This window comes from Lepisma saccharinum, chromosome 5, assembly GCF_977018435.1.
Source record: "Lepisma saccharinum chromosome 5, izLepSacc3.1, whole genome shotgun sequence".
NCBI lineage: Eukaryota > Metazoa > Arthropoda > Insecta > Zygentoma > Lepismatidae > Lepisma > Lepisma saccharinum.
In genome coordinates, this window is record NC_139233.1 from 1,289,566 (window position 1) to 1,310,867 (window position 21,302).

Sequence of the window (21,302 nt, forward strand, 5' to 3'; positions counted from 1 at the left end):
AAAATATTTTTAAAAAATCATTTGCGCGGGCCTTTTAAATTACAAATTCCCGGTACTTTTTTGACAGAAGGTAGAATGCCTCTAACGTGTTAGGAGGAACGCATAGTGATCACACTGACGTCTCAAGAGAGAAGTTTACGTGCCATTGCCATTGTGAATGGTGTATCAAAAAATTACAATGTGACGCTTCCTTTGGAATGAAAAGTCCTTCACAGTGATGAGGCTAATTTTATGTTTACGGTGAAATAAATAAAAATATTTTGCAATACCTGTGACCTGTTAATCTACATTAGACAGATCCCAGCTGAATTGCTGGTGCTGTTAAGCTAATGGTGTCCTATGGTACATGGCGAATGGGATTAGTTGGTTCATTTTCAACGACTGAATCTTAAATGATCAGGGCTTCTTGGATTTGTTAAGTGAACAAGTTATTCATCCTTGCTTTCGACCACAGTATGGGAATATTATGGTCTTTGTTCATGGTAAATTTTCTGGTAGATGGATTGGCGGCCCTGAACCTATTAAAAGGTCTGTACGTTCCTCAGATCTAACACCATATGACTTTTACCTTCAGGAACATTTGAAGGCAATGGCATATGCACTAATAATCCGTGATATTGAACATCTCATTGCTGCTTGCGATGCTGTTGCACCTGCTACATTGCAAAATGTTCTATGCGAGTTTGAGAGATCGAGTTTTGCATACAGGAACATGGACAACATAATGAACAGATATTGTAAGTGGAAGATATGCTTATAACTCTGGTTAAAGATATGTTGGAGATACCTTCACCACTGCATTTCTCGTGAAATTCTAGCCTGATTTAACATATCACATCATCCCCTTTCTATTGAAAATGTTTGAGTTGGTATCAATATGGCAGACCTCTGCTTGACACACACAACTATGGTTTTCCCTGGGCCTAACACCTTTCTATAATGAATAATTATAGCGATCATAACTCCTTTATATTTTATAAGGGAGGTGTTAAGCGACCTTTGACTCACCCTAGTACATTGTAATGAGGCATTTATCAGTCACATAGCAATACATATTATTTTGTATCTTGTGATCCCATGGTAGTCCCAGCTTGATTTTTTCATATGTTTTAGAGTACAGCATGATGTGCCAAATATATTTTTTCACAATTTTTGGGGATGACATGTTTTGAGATATTCAAGGTCAATGGTTGTCACGTGACAAAATTTTATTTTTATTCAAAAGTTGGCTTGTTACATATCATTAGAAAGTGTGTTCAATTTCCTGTACAATAAACTTTATTTGAGCTTCCTAGGCCAAATAGGGGCGGAGTCACAGCACATTTAGTATAGTTAAATTGCCTCAGAAAGTGCAATTTCTGCTAACTTTGACCTCCAATAATTTAATAATTACAAGACAACGAGACTAAAAATTTTCATAGTTACTAAGTTCCATGCATAGTTTCAACTCCCCAAATTCCAAGAAAATCGGAGATGGTCAGATTGAAAAATTGCATGTGTTGATTTGGCATGGAATGACTCAAATAAAATGACAAATTATTATTTAGGCTAAGAGTACTAAACCTAGCTAGCATAACAACGTAGGCCCCGTGACGTCAGAACACAAGGTTGCTAAAGTGTTGTGCAATAAGTGAGACAGTCATGTGACATGGTACTTAGAGACCTGCACAAGACCCGGAAAAAACCCGTCTGCAAGGAGTCGCGCCTACAATAATATGCAACATGCACGTCAAGCCCAGATGTTTGAAATCGCGCAAGCGAGCTTCACGTCACAGTTGTGCACAGGCATCGATGCCTGCCAGGCTTTTCTATGAGAGACTCGATGTAGTTCTTGCAGGTAGACGGCGAGCACTACTGTCAGTGTTGCCAACGGCCATTATATTTCACTACGCATGGAAATATTTGAATTTCTACTAGGCGCAGGTGCCTTGAGGTTGTATAATCATTGGCGTAGCAAGGGGTGAGCGAAGTGGGCGACCACCCTGGGCCTCGCGCATATAGGGGCCTCGCGTCCTATGAGGTTGATACGAAAAACGTAATAAATGGAAGTCAAAGATAGAAAAGGCTAATTTTTTTGGGCAATAAAATTAAAACATTTTTTTATCTGGCTTTATATTCTAGTTTAACGTTATAATTTGAATGAATACGTCAAATCAGAGGCGGGCGGGAGCTCTAAGCCTAAGGGGTCCCAAAAAAGTCAAAACAATTCTCATTTCTCATGTGAAACATTAACGCAAAAATTGCTTGGACAATTTTATCCAATTATTATTTTCTTGAATAGAAAGCACTTTGTCTTGGCTTTTCTTCTGTCTCGTGACCTTGCATAGCCTACACGATTTTAATATGTTAATGATAAAGCACCTCAAACTGCCACGGAGCAAAGTATGTGGCATTTAAATGCTCCCGGTGTTTTAAACTGAGGAAGGGTATGGATAATATTAGTAGTTCTTCCTTCCTTCCTACAGATGCAGCTATTGCCCTCTGTAACGGGCACGAAGATGATTTATCTTCAGAATATCCTGATAAAGTTTTATGTTTCAGGAATGTGCTTCAATCTGAAATCAAGTGCTTTGGCAAAGTTTCTTCTCCTTGATAGCTCTACACTAGCTTCCAGTGTTCTCTGTATCCTGTACCGCCTTCTGTTTTTTTTTTCCTACTCTTCAAGTAACAACCACGAAAAAGGAACTTTCTCAAAATTGAAACTTAGGAAAAACTTCTGGAAGGTAGTGTCGAATGGCATGATTCAGCCCAAATTTACCGGACTCAGTAATCTCACTCTTGAACGAGAAAGGACAAGATCTAATGTAAAAGTATCATTCGCTGCCCAGAAGCCAGCTTTCTGTTAAGCAAGGTGGTTTGATTTAAATCAAAATTGAAATTGGGGAATTCTATTTTTTTAAAAAAATCACTTATTGAAATCACTTTAAATAAAATTACAGAATAATGTACACAAGAAATTTGTAGATATCAGAATTGGCTAAATTACACCAGAGAGAAAATCTGTTTGATTGATTGATTCATTTATTTGGTCAATTTATGCACAATAAGGCTAATCGGGACTGGACCTACAGTTTAAAGTGGGATTTAAACATGGATGCCTCGTGCAGCTATCGAAGTTCCACACTCGCAACTTCACTGTCAGATTAAACAAGATATGATTCATAAAACTTTTAAATTGGTACAGAAAAAGACTCGTTTTGTTTGGCAGAGCTTACCAACATCCATGCAAATATGGAAATTAAGCAGCATAGTTGCTAGAATTTGTTTGGTAAGGTTGTGTTAGAGAATTTGTGGTCACGATATCCGATCTACCAGGCGGGACAATTTCCAAACAGTAATGTGGTGTAGTGGTTAGCGGTACCACCTTTCGGAGCGTGATTGGTTTTGTAATACGAGTTCGAGTCCTGGTCACGGGTATTTTTTTTGTCAATTATTTATTACATGTGTTGCATTTAATTCACGCTTTATTGTTGAATGATCTTCTCGGATTAATATTAGAGTAAATTTTAAAATTATTTTTACTCGTACCTTCATATTTTTAGAAGTTTAGAAAGCATGCTTACTATTAACATCATGTTTTTTCGTTCAACAACATGCATAGAGAGGTACAAAGCATGCAGTCAAATGTACAATATTTACATATTAATAATAATAATAATAGTGTTTATATCAACAAACCGTTATTATTAATGTCTCGACTTTCGAGTTCTTCACGATTCTTCTACAAGAAAGTATCTGCGCTTGCGCCCCATAACATAATTTCCCCCACGTGGAATTGGCCTTTATTAGAAGAAAACCAAATTTGTAGTGCTGTCTTTCGTTAATTTATTTCGTAAGCATACAAAATGGATGCGCAGCCATTGTTCCTATCGTTTCACAATGCAATAACGTGCTTTCAAGCGTGGCGTGCTTGTAGTTCTATATTTAAACTCCAGGCTGTGTGCCAGTCGACGTGGTTTGAAACTATACTAACAGATGGTGCGCAGATCGATTTCCTGTAATTTCCGTGCTTCAGAATTGCCAACACACTGTTTTGGAGAACGAACCATGGTTTAGTTAACTGGCAGTTACTTTCACATTGAAAAACCCGGTGCTGGGTAAGACTGGCTGTTATCTCCAACTGGCAGTTAGTTAACAGAAAGATTAACAGGACATTGAAAAACTGGCCCTTAGTGTAATTTAACTGAAAATCATGATTTTAGCTGATTTTCCAAGTGTAAAAAACTGAAAATTTGTTTTACGCAAGAGCTTAAATTTCAATTTTATTGTATAAAAATTCTAAGATTTAGATAATTTCCCCTATGACATCCAATTTTTACGTATCACCCACACCCACCCATACCCACACCTATTTACTTCTGGTCCACTTCCGGTTTACTTGACAGACTCCTGTGGGTTTTTCCAGTTTTTTTATAAGTACAAGTAGTGTATTTTTAGGGCTTCAAAGTAATACTTGGTACGAGGCCTATTGTTTTATTAATTTAACCACAATGGTAAACCTATTTTTGATGATGTTTCTGTATACTATTGCAAATCTGTGTTTTTTCACCTCATACTTGGTACGAGGCCTATTGTTTTTATTAATTTAACCACAATGGTAAACCTATTTTGATGATGTTTTTGTTGATTTTATACTATTGCAAATCTGTGGGTTTTTTTCATCTCGTACTTGGTACGAGTGTCATAATTTCTTACGAGTTAAAAGTACGTAACACCCACACACACCCACACCTACACTTACACCCACACAAATTTAGTTCCGGTCTACTTCCAGTTTACTTGACAGACACTTGTGGGTTTTTTCCATTTTTTTTAAGTATATAGTTTTTGATTTGAGCCCCAAAAAATTATATGTAAATACCAAAACCAAAAATAGTAACAGACTAAGTATACACACTAATCGATCAAATTAAGTTTTGATGTGATCAGATGTTACTTCTTGTCTCCGGAAATTCTGTATAAATAACATAGCTGAAAATTTTATCATAATAGCTACAATTATTTTATTTTGAAGGCGGTTCAAGTCATTTTTTTCATACAGATTGAATTTGCATAAATTTGTATTTGTATTGAATTTTGTATTTTTTTCCCGAGAAAATTTATATATAAATACCAGAGCTGAAAAAAAAATTATAATTATAACTATTGTTATTTTTAAGTTACATTCTATCAATTATCGTAAGTTTAAAAGTGTTTTTTTCTAGTAAATAGAATCTTATTGAATTTTGAGTTGATTGTGCATTTTGTATTTTTCCCTGAGAAAATTTATATAAATACAGAGAAACTTCTATTTAATTAACACCTCGTGAAAATGACAACTCGTATAACCGACTTACCACTCGAACTGCTGCACAAGATTTTTGCATACACATTCGATGGAGGTGAGGATGTCATGAGGCTTGTCGACTTAAGCAAAATAGCGCCTGAATTTTGTCCACCGTGCGAGATGATTTTTATGGACAATCTTCACAAAATAAGCGGTATGAAAAACTTGCAGAATCCTGATTCTCTTTTTCGGGTTGCAAGCAAAAAGTTGGCCGATAGGATGGACGAGCTTCATGAGGCGAGGGAAGGAAGGAGACGATATATACGTACGATTGGTCTGAGTCAAATTCAGAAACAGACAGCATCATCACACAACTCATCGCATTGACTGAGGCGCGAACTTTCTTCCTAACCTCGCATGATATATAAATAAAATACCATCACCATGAAACCCAAAGGTGTCGTCTATCAGGTACCATAGGCGGACGGGGTGCGCTTATACGACGATTAAGCCTTGTTTCCATGATTATGATAAACTAAATATGCTGACCAAGGCAGTAATTTATTTTATTAAAAATATAAACTAAACGTAACTTTTGTACTTGATACAGAGTCTGAAGAAGACCTTGCTAGAAGGTTGAAACGTTACGTTTAGTTTATATTTTTAATAAAATAAATTACTGCCTTGGTCAGCATATTTAGTTTATTATACGACGATACTCAGTTTTTTATTATTCTGGAAATATTTTTTGTACTGAGTTGGACAATTTCTTTCTTGCTTCCTTTGGGTGTGTTGACAAAGAAGATTAAAATTCTTTCGTAGTTAGATTAGCTAAGATATTTGTTGAAAGTAGACTTGCATATTATTTTCCAGAGGCATCTCCTGAATGCATGCGGTGCATGCTGCACATGCGTCAATTGTGGGAAAAAGTACAGCTTGTTCTGCGACGACATTAATGAGCATTTCTACATTCTAGGTATGGGCCGATAACGATAACCGATATTCTACTGATCCGATATAAAATTAAAAATGGCCCTTGAAGAACCTGAAATGTTCATTGATCTCCTTAATGAATGTGTGTTTTGAGGTGACTATAGTGCAAGAGAAGCTAAATATTTAGACATTTAATTTTTAGAAAGAAGAGCATGGAAATTATCCATAAAAATTACAACAAAATGGCAGAATTTTGCACTAAATTATAAGATATTTATCGATATATCTGATCGGTAAAATAATCGATAATTTTACCGATAAACCGATATGCCTATATAGGCCGATACCGATTAATCGGTCCCATCCCTACTACATTCTAATTTCTTCATATAGGAGAAGTATTTATTTTAGACGAGAGTGCTCAACTACGCTTATATTACATTTCTTGAATCTGAAGTGAAAGAAAGTAATAATTATTTTCCCACAATTGACGCATGCATCAGATTCAAGAAATGTAATATAAGCTTAGTTGAGCGCTCTCGTGTAAACTAAATACTTCTCCTATATGAAGAAATTAGAATGTAGAGATGCTCATTAACGTCGTCGCAGAGCAAGCTGTCATTTTTCCCACAATTGACGCATGCATTCAGGAGATGCCTCTGTTACTTTCTATTTGAAATTCTGTAAATTAATTATAAATTCAGTGATAAAGATTTTTTTCTAAAATTTAAAGGTCTGGTCTAAAAGGCAGGATGTGGCAGTGCAGGTTCACATTGCAAATGTTTTATCAAAGTAAATGTGCCTGCAGGCTCATACATAATGATATTTTATAACATTGGTTATTTTCTAAAAATAATAATGTGAACAGCAATTCACACAACTCATCGCATTGCCTGACTTGTCCTTAGGAAAATAACATTGCGAGTTCTATGCATGCGGGAAGGTCTTCGTGTTCTCCGAGCAAGGACAGCCTTTGAAAAGGGGTGAGAAACAGATTCTACTCAATATTTATGTAACGTTCTGTCTGTGGTATCCTGAGAAACCAGTAAAAGAAGAGGTTAAGTTGGTATCCCAGTGCAGTGGTGTGTCAGTGTCTGCAGTTTTAACGGTTATGAAAGAGAAAATGACCGGGAAAGTAACAATGTATGCGGCTGCATATTCGTCTGATGTTTTGAGAGCGGGTTCTCACATTCAGAGGTTCTTATATAAAATGAATAGGTGTGGCGAACTATGAGTGTAACAGCAGATGATTGTGGTCATGAATCAGCTGACGCAGAGTGATACATCGAATCGGTGAGACTCTTTGTTTACAGAAGGTCTCAGGGTTGGTGATTTGCACTTTAGTATATTCAGAGCTTATTTGCAGTCTTCTTTAAGGGCTTATTCTGTAGTAAGAACACTGTGGGGTGAAACAGCAGGTTAGACCAAAAATGGTTTAATTTCTTTATCCAGTGACTGGAAGTGAAGGTTCCTAGTTTCAAATCAAAGCAAATGTAGTAATCACTTTATATTTACAAATCATGTTTATTATTTACAGAAGTCCTTTCAAAAATAATACTGCCTCTTTATCCTTAAGACAGTCCTAACTTGAACACAAAATTCCTTACCCTTTTTTATCAGTCTTCCAAAACATACTCATTCACACGAAACCAGTACAGGTAAGTTCCTCACTTATCAATCAACGTTCCACGCACTCTGTTCCTCTTGGCCTCCAGTTCTGCCTGCGCTTGTTGCTCGATCAGCTTCCTCTTGTTCATGCCTTTCCTTTCCAACTGCTTCTCAATAATTCTCGCATTATTTGCATACGAATCTGCAACTTCACGCTGAAATTAAATGAAAGTTAATAATTATGATTTACATAATATATTTTAATGATGTCATTAAATAGAACATTTATCAATTTTGGTGAATTCGCCAATAATTTTCTGAACCAATTCTGACATCCATGATTACTTTGGTGTGGTAAATGTAAATACACATGTAAATTTTATTTAACATTTAATTGTTCATGATTGGGAAAAGAGAGACGCGGTAGTATATAAATACGGAGAAACTAGTACTCACTTTTATCCGCGAAGCTGTTTTTTCTTCTTTTTCGATTAATTTCAGTGGCCACTGCCACCATCCTCGTTGGAACTTGCTGCGCTGTTGCTTGGCGTGCGTCTTTTGTTCGTAGTTCTCTGGCTGCCGTTAGGTGCGCTGTTCGTCTTGGTACGTCGTCTGCTATTTCCGGGCGATAACTGCTGCAGTAGTGGAATCCAAGTATGGTGCGCTTGCCCGCTATCGATGTTTAGTTCGTGCGGGAAGTGCATTATGGCGTGCGTTTCCTTGATTTTGGTGTCTATGAGCGTGTGGGCAGTGTGTCTGACTCGAACCTTTTGAATTTTATGGCTATTGTATTTGATATGTCTAGCAAGACCAGTAGTGGGTTGGGCTTTTTTCGCATCTGCTAGGTGCTGTTGGATTCTTTCATTGACAGATCTGATGGACCTGCCGATGTAATGAGCCTTGCACTCACACTCCGCATCATATACACCTTAAGTGCACGGCTAATGGTGATGTCCAGGAAGTTGATTTTACCAAGTTTTTCATGCTCTACGGTGAAGTTGAGCCTGGGGTGGATGCTATTTAGTTTGTTCACTAGGAGGTTGAGTTCTTCTGCCTTTTTATATACAACTATTGTGTCGTCCGCGTACCTTCCATATCGGATGTGTTGTAGTTCTGGAGTGTGGAGTATCTCTTTTTCAGCCAGGTGCATGACGATGTTGGCTAAAGGAGCTGATAGCGGGTTGCCCATCGCAAGGCCCTCGGATTGGTTGTAGAATTTATCTTCAAATTGAAAGTAATTGTGTTTTAGACAAACTTCCAATAGTCTGGTTATCTCTTGTACCTCTAGGGCCGCACCATACTTGGATTCCACTACTGCAGCAGTTATCGCCCGGAAATAGCAGACGACGTACCAAGACGAACAGCGCACCTAACGGCAGCCAGAGAACTACGAACAAAAGACGCACGCCAAGCAACAGCGCAGCAAGTTCCAACGAGGATGGTGGCAGTGGCCACTGAAATTAATCGAAAAAGAAGAAAAAACAGCTTCGCGGATAAAAGTGAGTACTAGTTTCTCCGTATTTATTTAATTGTTGAAAGGAACATGCATGGACATGCCAGGACTCGAACCTCGAACTTTAATTTTATTGAGATTGTGAGTTATATCAATGGAAAAAGTAATAAAATTTGTAATGTCAAGAAATCAGAGCTTCAAGACAACATTTAACTTACAGGGGAAACTATAAGATTTTACTGTATTGACCCCTTAATATAAAAGATCGAGAGATTGCTGGTTTTTAATTTTAAAAAAACCATTTAAAACCTCCAAAAATATTTCGTTACACATAGTCACTTTGTAATCAGTGGAGGCACATAGTGTTTCGGATCCCACTTTAAACTGTAGGTCCAGTTCCATTTAACCTTTCTGTGCATAAAGTGGCCTTAAAACAATAATTCTGGAAGTCTAATTTATACTTTTGGTGCAATAAGTTCATATGTGGCCCTAAAAAACACTTCACATTATGTATTCTTAGTTTTTTACTGTTAGGGTTTAGTAATACAAATCAGAGAAATTTTAAACCATCTTTCATAATACAATTGGCAAGTTAAGAGGTTAAACTAATGAGAAAACCACACCAATACCAGGGTTTCGGAGCGGAGCGGATCAATGCTCCGGCTGTTGCCCACGCTCCGGAGCAAGATTCTAAGAAATGGTTCGCTCCGCTCCGGAGCGGAGCGATGTCTTAGCCTGCTCCGCTCCGGAGCAGCGGGAATCGGGAAATTTCTCGCTCCGCTCCGGAGCGAGGAGCGAAATTTTAGCGAACGGTTCACTCCGCTCCGGAGCGAGGAGCGATATTCTAAGAACTTGCCCACTCCACTCCGGAGCGCTCCGAGGTTGGATAATACGAGTGTATACAGAAAGCTAACGATCAAAGGTTCCTTGTACATTAGTAATTTTGTTTGTGGAATTTGTACGGCATTTGAAAATATTATTGTTGTTATAAAACTGATTATTACTAAAGCTAACGCCACGGAAACAGTCCAGACAAGATTACGTCACTCACCTACAGTGTTGCCAATAAGCAAGGAATAATCCTTACACAAGGCACCAGGGAAGGCACAATCAACTGCATACGTACAACGCGAAATGTGTCAACTGTGAAGCGTAGAAGAAGTGTGGCAAACCTGGAGGGCCAGGGGTATGGAGGAGGCATGGGGAAGCTTCGATCATCACTGGACTGTTTTCGTGAAGAGAACGATATTATTAGTATTATTATTACATTTTCATTATCACTTTTACTACTCTACCACTACTTCTGGGGACAATATATTTCAATAGCAGGTGTGCCACCTGTGGTTTTATAAGTTGAGAGAATGGAACCACTCTCTCATTTCCTGCCACCAGGGATTACGACTGAAACTCATTTCGGTTCAACTTCTAGTTCGGGCTAAGCACTTCGGCATATCGGCCCGACGTTACAGTCCACGTCGCGGGAGAAGTGAGTTATTCCGGAATATTGGTTCGAGTAACACTGGTGAAACTACTGCAGAGAATCCATTCGACCTTCTAAAAGCCAAAAGCGACTTGTACGGAGAAAGATAAAAGGCAGACAGGCGTTCATGCAATACACTCGCTGGTGCATGATTGCCATATCTAACTTTCTTTTACGCTGGTTATGTATGATACTTTGAATGTAGCGAAAGGGAAAAGTTTAAAGTAATTGGAAATTCAGGTTGCTAATTTTAACTTTTCGATTTTTGAATGTATGAAGTTGAAAATCGGAATCATGCTAATTAATGTTACCGTAAACACGGCCAATTAGGAAACGTTTTAATTTGAAATACAGAGTTTTCATATCTAACTTTTTAAAAATCTTGACACTAGAAAGTTGAAAACCGGCTAAACCAAAAATGTAAGTTGCCACATTTGGTTTAATTTTATGAAGGTATAAAGTCGAAAATCTGAATGCTGTTTGTATACAGCCGAACAAGGGAATATGTATGAAAAATAGTATGAAATACAGGGTTGTCATATCGATTCATATTCCCAATTTTAAAGGCAGGAAGTTGAAATGGGTATTTAATGGTTACATACGTATACTACTGCAAAAATTACAAAATGTCTGGTTGCCATATCTAACATTTCAAGTTTGTAAGCAGTAACCTGGAAATAGGCATGGTGGTTATAAGAAAATTGCAAAAAATTTGGAAAAACTACGAATGGAATGTTGCTATATTTAACTTTCTGAGTCTAGAAAGCCAGAAAACGTATAGGTATAAATTTAATATTTTTTTTGTATTGAGTACGTTGTACACAGCAAACTGAAAGCAAGTTTTCAGTAATGAACAATGTGTAGTCAGCAGATAAGTCGAAACAAGATGTATAAACCTTAATAACCGTGATAAACACAAAATGTAATATTATCTACTTGGATAGGGGCATGTCCTGAATTTTATGGTTTTATTTTGGAAAACAGGGCTGCGAGAAAGACGTGCCTTCCTCACTGATGGCATTTGATTTGATTTTTGTTACTTAGCTTTGAATTTTGCTTAATCGCGACGATGGTAAGGAGAGAATTGATAAATATGTACTGAAGAAAATATAGCGCGCTGTACCCCGATAACATAGTGGTAACAACGTCGCCTTGTAATGAAGGGGCACTGGGATCGATACCCGGTGGAGGGACATAGTGGCTCGAATCCCACTTTAGGTAGGATTTAAACTGTAGGTCTATTCTCGATAGCGTATTGTTGAGTCTTAAATCCACTAAAAGTCCATAACAAAAGGCATTGTTTCAACGTATGTTGAATGTATAATTGCAATGTATATTGTGATAAATTAATCCTTAAGCAAATATAAATTTGTAATTCTGTTTAACAATAAGAGACTTCACTTTCCTTTACATCTATTCACAAGAGCATAAAAATACAACTTGGAAATTAATTTCCAAATGAACAACCTCTTATTCATATCTTTTACGTATGTGTGTGTTTTCTGAAATCTGACAAAGTCCTAATAATGTATTCACTTCATAAGTGTCTATTACATAACAGAAAGCATCATTGGGTATTCAATATCAGACGAATAACGAATTCCATGGGAATATTTCTGCGAGTTCGTGGATGTGAGTTCAGCTCTCAACGACAAATGGTTTTGGTTTTACCCACGTTAATGTCATTGGTTTGTGTTTGTTTCTCTATCACAGTATATTTCTTTTCCATAGTTTCGGTGTCCTATTTTTTTGCCGACTTATCTAGGATTTGTTTAAAATTACGGATCATGAGAAATATACGATTAAAGGCAAGGCAAAGTTAATAGTCCTGTAAAGACAAATTGAAACTTATACTTAGTTGAAATGACAATTGGTCATTATTGATTACAATTATAGAAATAGCTTGATCGAAATACTTGGTTTTCTTTTACATACATTTTTGTAATTCTTTTTGTGCACCTTTCCATTCCTACTTGAACAGGTAGACTATAAATAAAAACTCGGCATGATTTCCTTCAATTCATTATTACAGTATAGATCTTCCATGATTCTCGTGGCTAATGATGCATAGAATTAACAATTACGGATTTTTCTTTGTTGTTCTTGTATATTGATTTAATAAATCTAGTCCCCTTATAATTCCATTAACCGAGACTCATATTTCACGCATATAATTTCATTTCAGTCACAGTAATATATGTCAATTATTGCAAGGGCGTTGCAGAAACATGATAACTTCAAACTGTAGAATTTTTTAAAGGGAGTAGCTAATACTATTTTGGGGAAATTCTGCCTCATTCTGCCCCCTCCCTTGGAAAAATACCTTGCTTGTCCCTTCCTGGAAAATATCCTGAAGACGTCCATGTATCAGCGGCGTTAAAAATTTCATTAAATGTCCATACATCACCGTTGACAAGCACACATAATATGCATGTAATGATACAAGAGAACACAGGCTTTAAAGGCTTCTTTTTATGACAGTGAAGAGAAGAACAACACGCGCAAGTAATACTTTTAAAAGTGAACAATCTAGCCAGAATTGGTGTAGCATAATTCTAATACAACTGTCAACAATGGATCTGTCTGGCAAAGGCGATGTCTCTACGGATACGTCGAACGCAACGTACAGCGCAGCGAACGAAGTTCTCAACCCCGAAAGCACACACAAACAAGCTATGTTTCACCCTCCTCCCCTCTTGAAACGGGCACAAGACCAATGCGCTAGCCGATTGCACTGATTCACCTGCAAGGAACACAGAATACGGCACACAACGAAGCTGTCTGTTGTATGAGGGAGGTGGGTCGGAGAAATCCGCAAAGCAGAAAAACTGATTGCTTGAAATTATTCGTAACCCATACAACACATAACAGTCAAACTCTTATATCTAAGAGTTACAATACAAAATAGTACATCTCAATACAGAAATACTATTTACGTAATTCATATTTCAACTTGCATCAAATGAACAATTTACGTACTATATCTCTCCCCCCCCCCTCTCTCTCTATTGAGCCATAACAACATTCTTGTATTGTTTTACCAATGTTTAATGCGCATGATTGATTGATTGATTTAGTTCATTTTACTTCTCTTCTTTGTCGCGAAGATGGGGATGATCGATGTTATGATTAAATTGATGAACGATACACACAAAGATTGTACACTCGCCTCACTTAGTACTCCGGCAGTTTGTTTCTTTATACAGCATATTTGCAGAAGATACAATTCAACATACAAGTGTATAAAACAAACTTATTACTAACTTCGTTGACCCTGTACAAGCCCATGCCGGGATTTGAACCACCCCAAGGATCCCTGACGTCATAGGGTGCTGTGCTGTAGAGCGACCACAAACAAAAAAGCTTCGGCCAGAAGTCCCTGCACACCTCCCCCTTCACCCGTTCGACTAGGGCCATAAGGAAGCATGATCCACTCTGTCCCTCCCCTCCAAGCGGAGGCGATCATACAAACAACTAGAGTACGTGGAAACAGGCTCTTTTCCATGTGGTTCTACTATAACCACTCCGTCACGGAAGTCGGCTTTAATGTGCACATTCCCATTATTCATAGTTGAATTACAGCATTCGTGTAAAAAAACCTCTTAAACCGAATCGGAGCGTGCTGTCAAAAGCACCACGCTCCGGAGCGGAGTGCTGTCGTCTCACTCTCCGCTCCAGATCGGAGCGTGCGTCTAAGAAATCTGAACCACTCCGCTCCGGAGCGGAGTACTGCTGTATCACGCTCCGCTCCGGATCGGAGCGTGTGTCTCAGAAAGCCGAACCACTCCGCTCCGGAGCGGAGTGCTGTTGTATCACGCTCCGCTCCGGATCGGAGCGTGCGACTCAAAAAGTCGAACCACTCCGCTCCGGAGCGGAACGTACGTCTCAAAAAGCTGAACCACTCTGCTCCGGAGCGGAGTGCTGTTATATCACGCTCCGCTCCGGATCGGAGCGTGCGACTCAGAAAGTCGAACCACTCCGCTCCGGAGCGGATTGCTGTTGTACCACGCTCCGCTCCGGAGCGAGGAGCGGAGTAGAACTGACGCTTCAAAGTCGCTCCGGAGCGCTCCTTTAGTACGCTCTGCACTCCGCTCCGAAACCCTGACCAATACATCTTCTTTGCTTGAAAATTTTGAAATTTAATATTGGTTTAATTGGTCACTCACAGCAAAAGATCTAAAGCAGCATTAGTAACATCAACTTCAACAGATTCTCTGGCTTGTATTTGAAAATAAATTTTCAAACCATTCTGGTTTACAGTATATTTTTACGAAAGGGTTAGTTCCAGTTGAAAGAGGAAACACATTTTCTCTTCACTGGATATAATAATAATATCGTCTTTATTGAGAGGGCATGTTTCGGCCTCGCGGGCCGTTCTTACAACTCACGATACATTTCCAAACTGACAAAGTAAAAAGTTTTAATTATGTCCAGTTCCAATTTTAAAGTCGGTAAAATACTTACAGCTTCAATTTCATCTTCCTCTTCGTCTATTGTTGAAACTGTGACAGAGCTGAATTTCCCCATGTTCTTCGTATGCTTCGTAACCATGATCTTCTTTGGCTTTTCGACTGCAACTTGATTGTAGATGTCAGTCATGGGGCCCTCACCAGAACTCTTCACAGCACCCTTCACAATAAAGTTCACGTTGTTCTTCAGATCGTGCTTGTAGTACAGCAACAGACCACACCTGATGGGTGAAAATTTTTGTATTTTCATAGACTTTTTGGGGCAAGAATGATTAAATGAAACTGATTAAGAACATACACACACACACACACATATGCAAAATGCTCGGACTGGAACTGGCTGCAGCAAGTTCACAGTACATCAATGTCTACATTCTGCCAACAATATTGGGCACAAATTCTTTGCATATAAGGAGAAAGAAGAATATGCCTGTCATTCAAGTATGCAAATGAACAAAAAAAGACAAAACTGAAATATTGTGTGTAGTTCTGAAGAAATTATACATTGATTGCTGTCATCAGAAGGTGGTAAACATAGCTACCGCTTGTTCGCTAAAGGTTAAACTTTCAAGGCTGTGCACTTGAATTTTAGCATTAAAATTGTTGTTTATCCAACAACACAAAGAGTGAAGTTCTGGAAGGAAATATTGGGGCCATTGTAAAGAAAATTTAATTAAAGCAGAAAAAACACTGTTCCAGTGGTTGTCAGTCACGGCCTGAAACAAGAAGTGGCCTGTAGAGGTGGTATAGGGAAAACATCTGAATCTTCTGGCTATGCAAACCTGGGTGTAATTTTTTTGTACATAAAGTGGAACCTCAATTTTCAAGGGCAAAGGGTAAACAAAACTTACAATGTAGGAAAATGTAAAATTCATGTAACATTTTTCTATGTTAGGCCCATGAAGGTCAAATGTATACGTAAGGGGAGAAAATGTAAAATTGGGATTTCACTGCACATATTTATCAAAATTGTTCAACCACAGAATAATCCTGGAATCTCTCCAACCTCTAGCTTCAGTTTCCACACGGTCCAAAACCAACCATCTAATGTTGTAGTGTTTGTTTTTCTATTATTTTTAACATTATTATAGTAATGCCAAATGTTAATATATTACAGAACCATCAACACATGTAGGTGCAGATATAATTACATTCAAAAGACAATAATTTGAGAAAACACTTCTTCCTACAAAATACTACTTACTTTTTGCACTTCATCCTGTATTGCCTCTCTATGCCTTCTGCTCTCTTTAAGTAGACTGTTTCATCTTGGTCACAAGTAATTTTATGAGCATGTTTGCTTCCATCAATAACACGAGCACCATCCCTGCGTCTCAAGGGCAACTTTTCAATTGGGCAATCTGTGAAGAGAAACTTAGGTTTACCATAGATTTCCATGCATTCAAACTTACTAAGAATTCACTAACGTAGATGGATATGTGAAGCGATATGTTCAGTTCCAATAGACCTAGAGGCAGAAACTAGGCCATATTATACACATAGCAATTTCAATAAGTTTTTATTCATAAACATATGAATGAACATCCACTGTGAATCCTTCATTTATTAAAAATATAATAAATGAGGTAAATTAAATTGCTTAACACCTAAAAATCATCTAGGAGTATTTGGAAGTGAAAAATCATTCTCAAACAAACAAGAATTAAGTAATTGCTAAAACTCTGAAGTATGTGTTAGCAGACATAAATATAAGACTGAGCGATTTTACAGTAATGGACAATTCCCCGATTTCGTTCATATTTTGCATACTCAATAATTTAGGGCTCCTAATCACGACTCTGCATTTAATATTTGATGCTCACGTGTGGAATTTCCAAAAAACAAATTTACAGGAGAAACTAATTACGGAAATCAGTTTCTGTAGCATTGTCGTAGCATTTTCTTTCAACCTATTTCAACCGGAAATCAATTCCCGTTGCTTCAATTTAAGTGAAAATGTAACCATGACGTCTTTTAACTGTTTGCCTAACCTAACTGAACCTAACCTCACCTTCCGTGAATGGTCCGTGGGGTTATTCATGGATGGTTATACGATTCCAAATGGTTTTTAGGGCTATGCGTGAATGGTTTGCGGGGCTCGCACCATGACGTGCGTTCCGTAACACTTCAAGAAATGGCTTATTTTAGTGTAAAAAATATTTCTAATTGTGTGAAAACCTTAATCGCCGCTTCAAATATGTTCCACAATACACAATTGGTAAGTACGAACCATACAAAACATAAAATATCCAATTTTAAAGAGTCTCGGATATAACGAACTGATACCTTTAACTGTACTTGCCTAATCTAACCTTACAGTGAATGGTTTGTGAGGCTATGCGTGAAAGGTGTGTGGCGCACCGTAAGAAAATGTAAGTTTCATAGAAACACAAATCTTCCAGTACATAATGAGCAATCATGCATTGTCGGTTGCGATTACGGACACTCACCCCCCCCCCCCACACACACACACACACGTGAGCGCCAAATGTTAACTGCAGATTCGTGATTAGGAGCCCTAAATTATTGAGTATGCGAAATATGAACGAAATCGGGGAATTGTCCGGTATTGTAAAATCTTTCCTAGAAAATAAACCATGGAAAATATGCCTTTGGGTAAATTTCTCGTATCGGACAAACAGCTGAAATTTCATACTACTTTTCATTTCAATATTCGTACTTACGTATTCTGCATTGACAAACATTGCTGAAGGTGACATTTAGCTAATTTCACCGAAAATAGCTATATTTGCGACATATCGAGTAAGTTTTCTTGGTTGCTTCTTCCCTTCCGTAACACAGGAAATGGCCGTCACAGTTTCACCACCTTAGTCCATATGCAATGTTTCAACCCCACCACGCGTAGAAAGTGCAAGATAAGCGAAATTGAGTGATCCGCGATCGGCACAATTGCTCATTATTTACCGGTGAGGAGGAATGTCGGGAATGTAGTTTTGATCCATTTTAATGCGAATGCATGTGGTTTTCAACGAAAATCTATTTCCGACGATCTATTGGTGCTGCTAGAAGCCGACGTTGTCCGTATATGCTAAATTGGATGAAAGGAGTGCTAATGGAACCTAACCTAGTAGGCATACCTCGTCCCCGTGATGGTCCATGGGGCTATCGTGAATTTTTAGGCTAACGTCAATGGTTTTTGGGGCTACCCGTGGATGGTTTGAGGGAAATAAAGAACAACAGTAAGTACTCGTTAATGTAAGAAATATACATTATTTTCGTTACAAATTCATTATTTCACCTAAAGAAATGTTCCGCAATGCAGAATGTTACGTTAACTACATTAACGAGTACTTACTGTTGTTCCTTATTTCCCACAAACCATGCACGGGTAGCCCCAAAAACCATTGACGTTAGCCCAAAAACTCACGATAGCCCCACAGATCATCACGGGGATGAGGTATGCCTACTAGGTTAGGTTAGGCCTGTTAGGTTCGGTTCCATTAGCACTCCTTTCGTTCAATTTAGCATCCACGCATCCTGCACGCGTCATTTTCAAAACGTTGATCACGTTCAACTGATCATACGTATTTAAACGTGTGACCAGTTACATAAACGTATGTTTGGAAACACTGGCCCGGATTACGTCATCATGCACAGGCTACATCCACCTGGAAGTAAATGGATGCAAGAGCTCTCGTGCAACGGTCACACATTTATTTCGAAAAAAAGATGATTAACCGGCAAAATTGAACGAACGATGCAAGAAACCACTTCCCCGAACTTCCACAACTATAAAGAAACTGCATTCGGTAAGTAATTTCTCCTGTAAATTTGACGAAATCCGTTTGTCCGATACGAGAAATTTACCATGCCTTTGTACCATGAATAAATTGGAATTAAACAATCAGAACTTGGGCGCATTCATTACCCTCGAAATATTGGTATTATTTTGCATACATTAAAAGGCAATGAATGCGATTTTGAAAACTCTGTTGCGCGCGATTGTGTTTCATTCAATTTTTAGGGTGGTTTCTGTCTGCCAAAAAATTGTACTTTTCATGTGTTCTTAATGTGTACTTAGCGTGAAGTTGTTAACATGGAACTATACTGGATGGCACGGACCTCTTACATGGACAAGTGTCCACCGGACACCATTTGCTCGTATGTCCACCCGAAAGAGAATGCTTACCTAAAATTAGTGTCATTTGACCACATAAACAATAATAAATATGCAAAGGTTTTTCTTCACTATATTCTTCTTGATCTTTTGTGTCGGAGCAAACAATACTCCGTGAAACTACTTTTGGCATGTTTACAAATGAAGAAAAATAAAATGTCAAATTTCACTTGCGTTTTCAATACACACACACGCACAGGTTAATGCGTAGTAGAGTATGTCTATGGTTAATGCACAGACTACAGTAGAGATGTGTCGTTCGCGAATAAATGACCCGTTCGAAATGAAAGAATGAGTCATTCGATCAAAGATCCCACCCTATCTCGAAATGTTCAAAATAAAAGTCTTAAAGATCTCGAGAAAAATAATAAAGTGATTCAAATGCAAACACCCCTTAAAATGACCCTGAATTACACGTGTAATATCCACCATTATTTTGTCTGGAAGAAAAATATATAACACATTACATAAAATCCTGGCTTTCGGGACGGGAAATAATTGCAATTTCTCAGTAGGAATTATTTTGGGGGTGTAAAAGGGGTGTGCGGGACAGAAATTTTTTGGTCGGGAAATTCTTTTAAGGCATGTCTGCTGCCACGTTCTTTTTCTGCTGGAACCTCAAAAAAGATGCGCGTGGCAGTAGACTCGGTCTTTGTTTTATCGTGATTTCATCATGCTATGTATGCAATTACGTCTGTAACACATACTGTAAAGTTGTAGCGATTACTTTCACAAAAATGTTTTAAGATTAGGTCCCTCAGCATTCTTCTAATAATAAACTTAATTGCTCTCGTAGTAAGGTTAAGTTCTATTAGCATTAAAAAAATATCGCTAAATGCTTTCTAAAGAAAAAGGTTCTAAATTACCTGTACATTCATTCCCACTAATCATAAACTTGCATTTCTCTCGTCTTAATCTGTTCTTAAGATTTGTAGCAGACGAATTACGTGGCAGCAGCAAATTTGATGCTTATTCTTACTGCTGACACGTGCGTGGCAGCAGACTCGGCCTTCTTTTAAACCCGACATTTGGGACGGGAAAAAAAAATCGCCATTTCCCGAACAAAGGCTGTGTCCGAAAGCTGCAAGACCATACTTGAAGCGAGCATACTTCGAGAGCATACTCGCAGTGCGGTCTTGAAGCCTGGAAGCGGAAAGCTTTCGAACTGCACTTCGACTGCAGCGCCAGCACAAGTGAGGATTGCAACAAAAGTTGCTTTGAAACTAAAATTATCAAACATCGACTGTATGTGCCACAACACACACATGACTCGGCGTGCAGTTTATATAACACAGCACGTTATAGAAATATGAAAGAAATTTGCTCTTTGAAATTAATTTTCACACATTCCGCAACATGGTTTACGATCGCGGAAAAATAAATTGTTTTCTCACTTTTAAACACTTCTCACTATAGAAGAAAGAAACCACGCATATATGAATAAAACCAATAAATAAAATTACATAGTATTTTAAAAATTTGTTTACTTACATTTCCACACAATGGAAGAACTACAGCTACCAGCTGATTGACTTCCGACGTCCATTTTTTTAACAAATGAAAAGCAAGCACAGATCGCAAGTGTGCACTGCTCGCTTGCTGCGTGCTCTGGTCTTGTACACTCGTTTGCTTGGCGCTTTCGAACTGCACTAGGTGACGTCACTTCCGTCAAGACTGTACTTCAAGTATGTACTTTGTACCTTTTGGACACAGCCTAAGTCGGGAAATTTTCGGGACGTGAATGTTCGAAATTTCGCTAAACTCTAAAAATCTCGAATTCTATACGTCATTTGCAACTTAAGTGATTGTTTTTGCATTTCTGGAATTGTTTTTGCATAGGGGGGGTAAAAGGGGTGTGCGGGACAGAAATTTTTTGGTCGGGAAATTCTTTTAAACCCGACATTCGGGACGGGAAAAAATCGCCATTTCCCGACAAAGTCGGGAAATTTTCGGGA

The 21,302-nt window shown here is 38.2% G+C and overlaps 1 protein-coding gene across 1 annotated transcript; it reads right to left on the reverse strand.

The window, feature by feature from the left end:
• Positions 1–7,703: 7,703 nt before the first annotated feature.
• LOC145988171 (STING ER exit protein) lies at positions 7,704–19,578 on the reverse strand. Its single transcript, XM_083122998.1, has 4 exons — positions 19,360–19,578; positions 16,414–16,570; positions 15,205–15,430; positions 7,704–8,022 (listed from the first exon to the last, which is right to left on the reverse strand). The coding sequence occupies exons 1-4, from the start codon at positions 19,478–19,480 to the stop codon at positions 7,867–7,869; spliced, it is 660 nt and encodes a 219-aa protein (XP_082979124.1). The 5' UTR covers positions 19,481–19,578; the 3' UTR covers positions 7,704–7,866.
• Between the last annotated feature and the right edge of the window lie 1,724 nt (positions 19,579–21,302).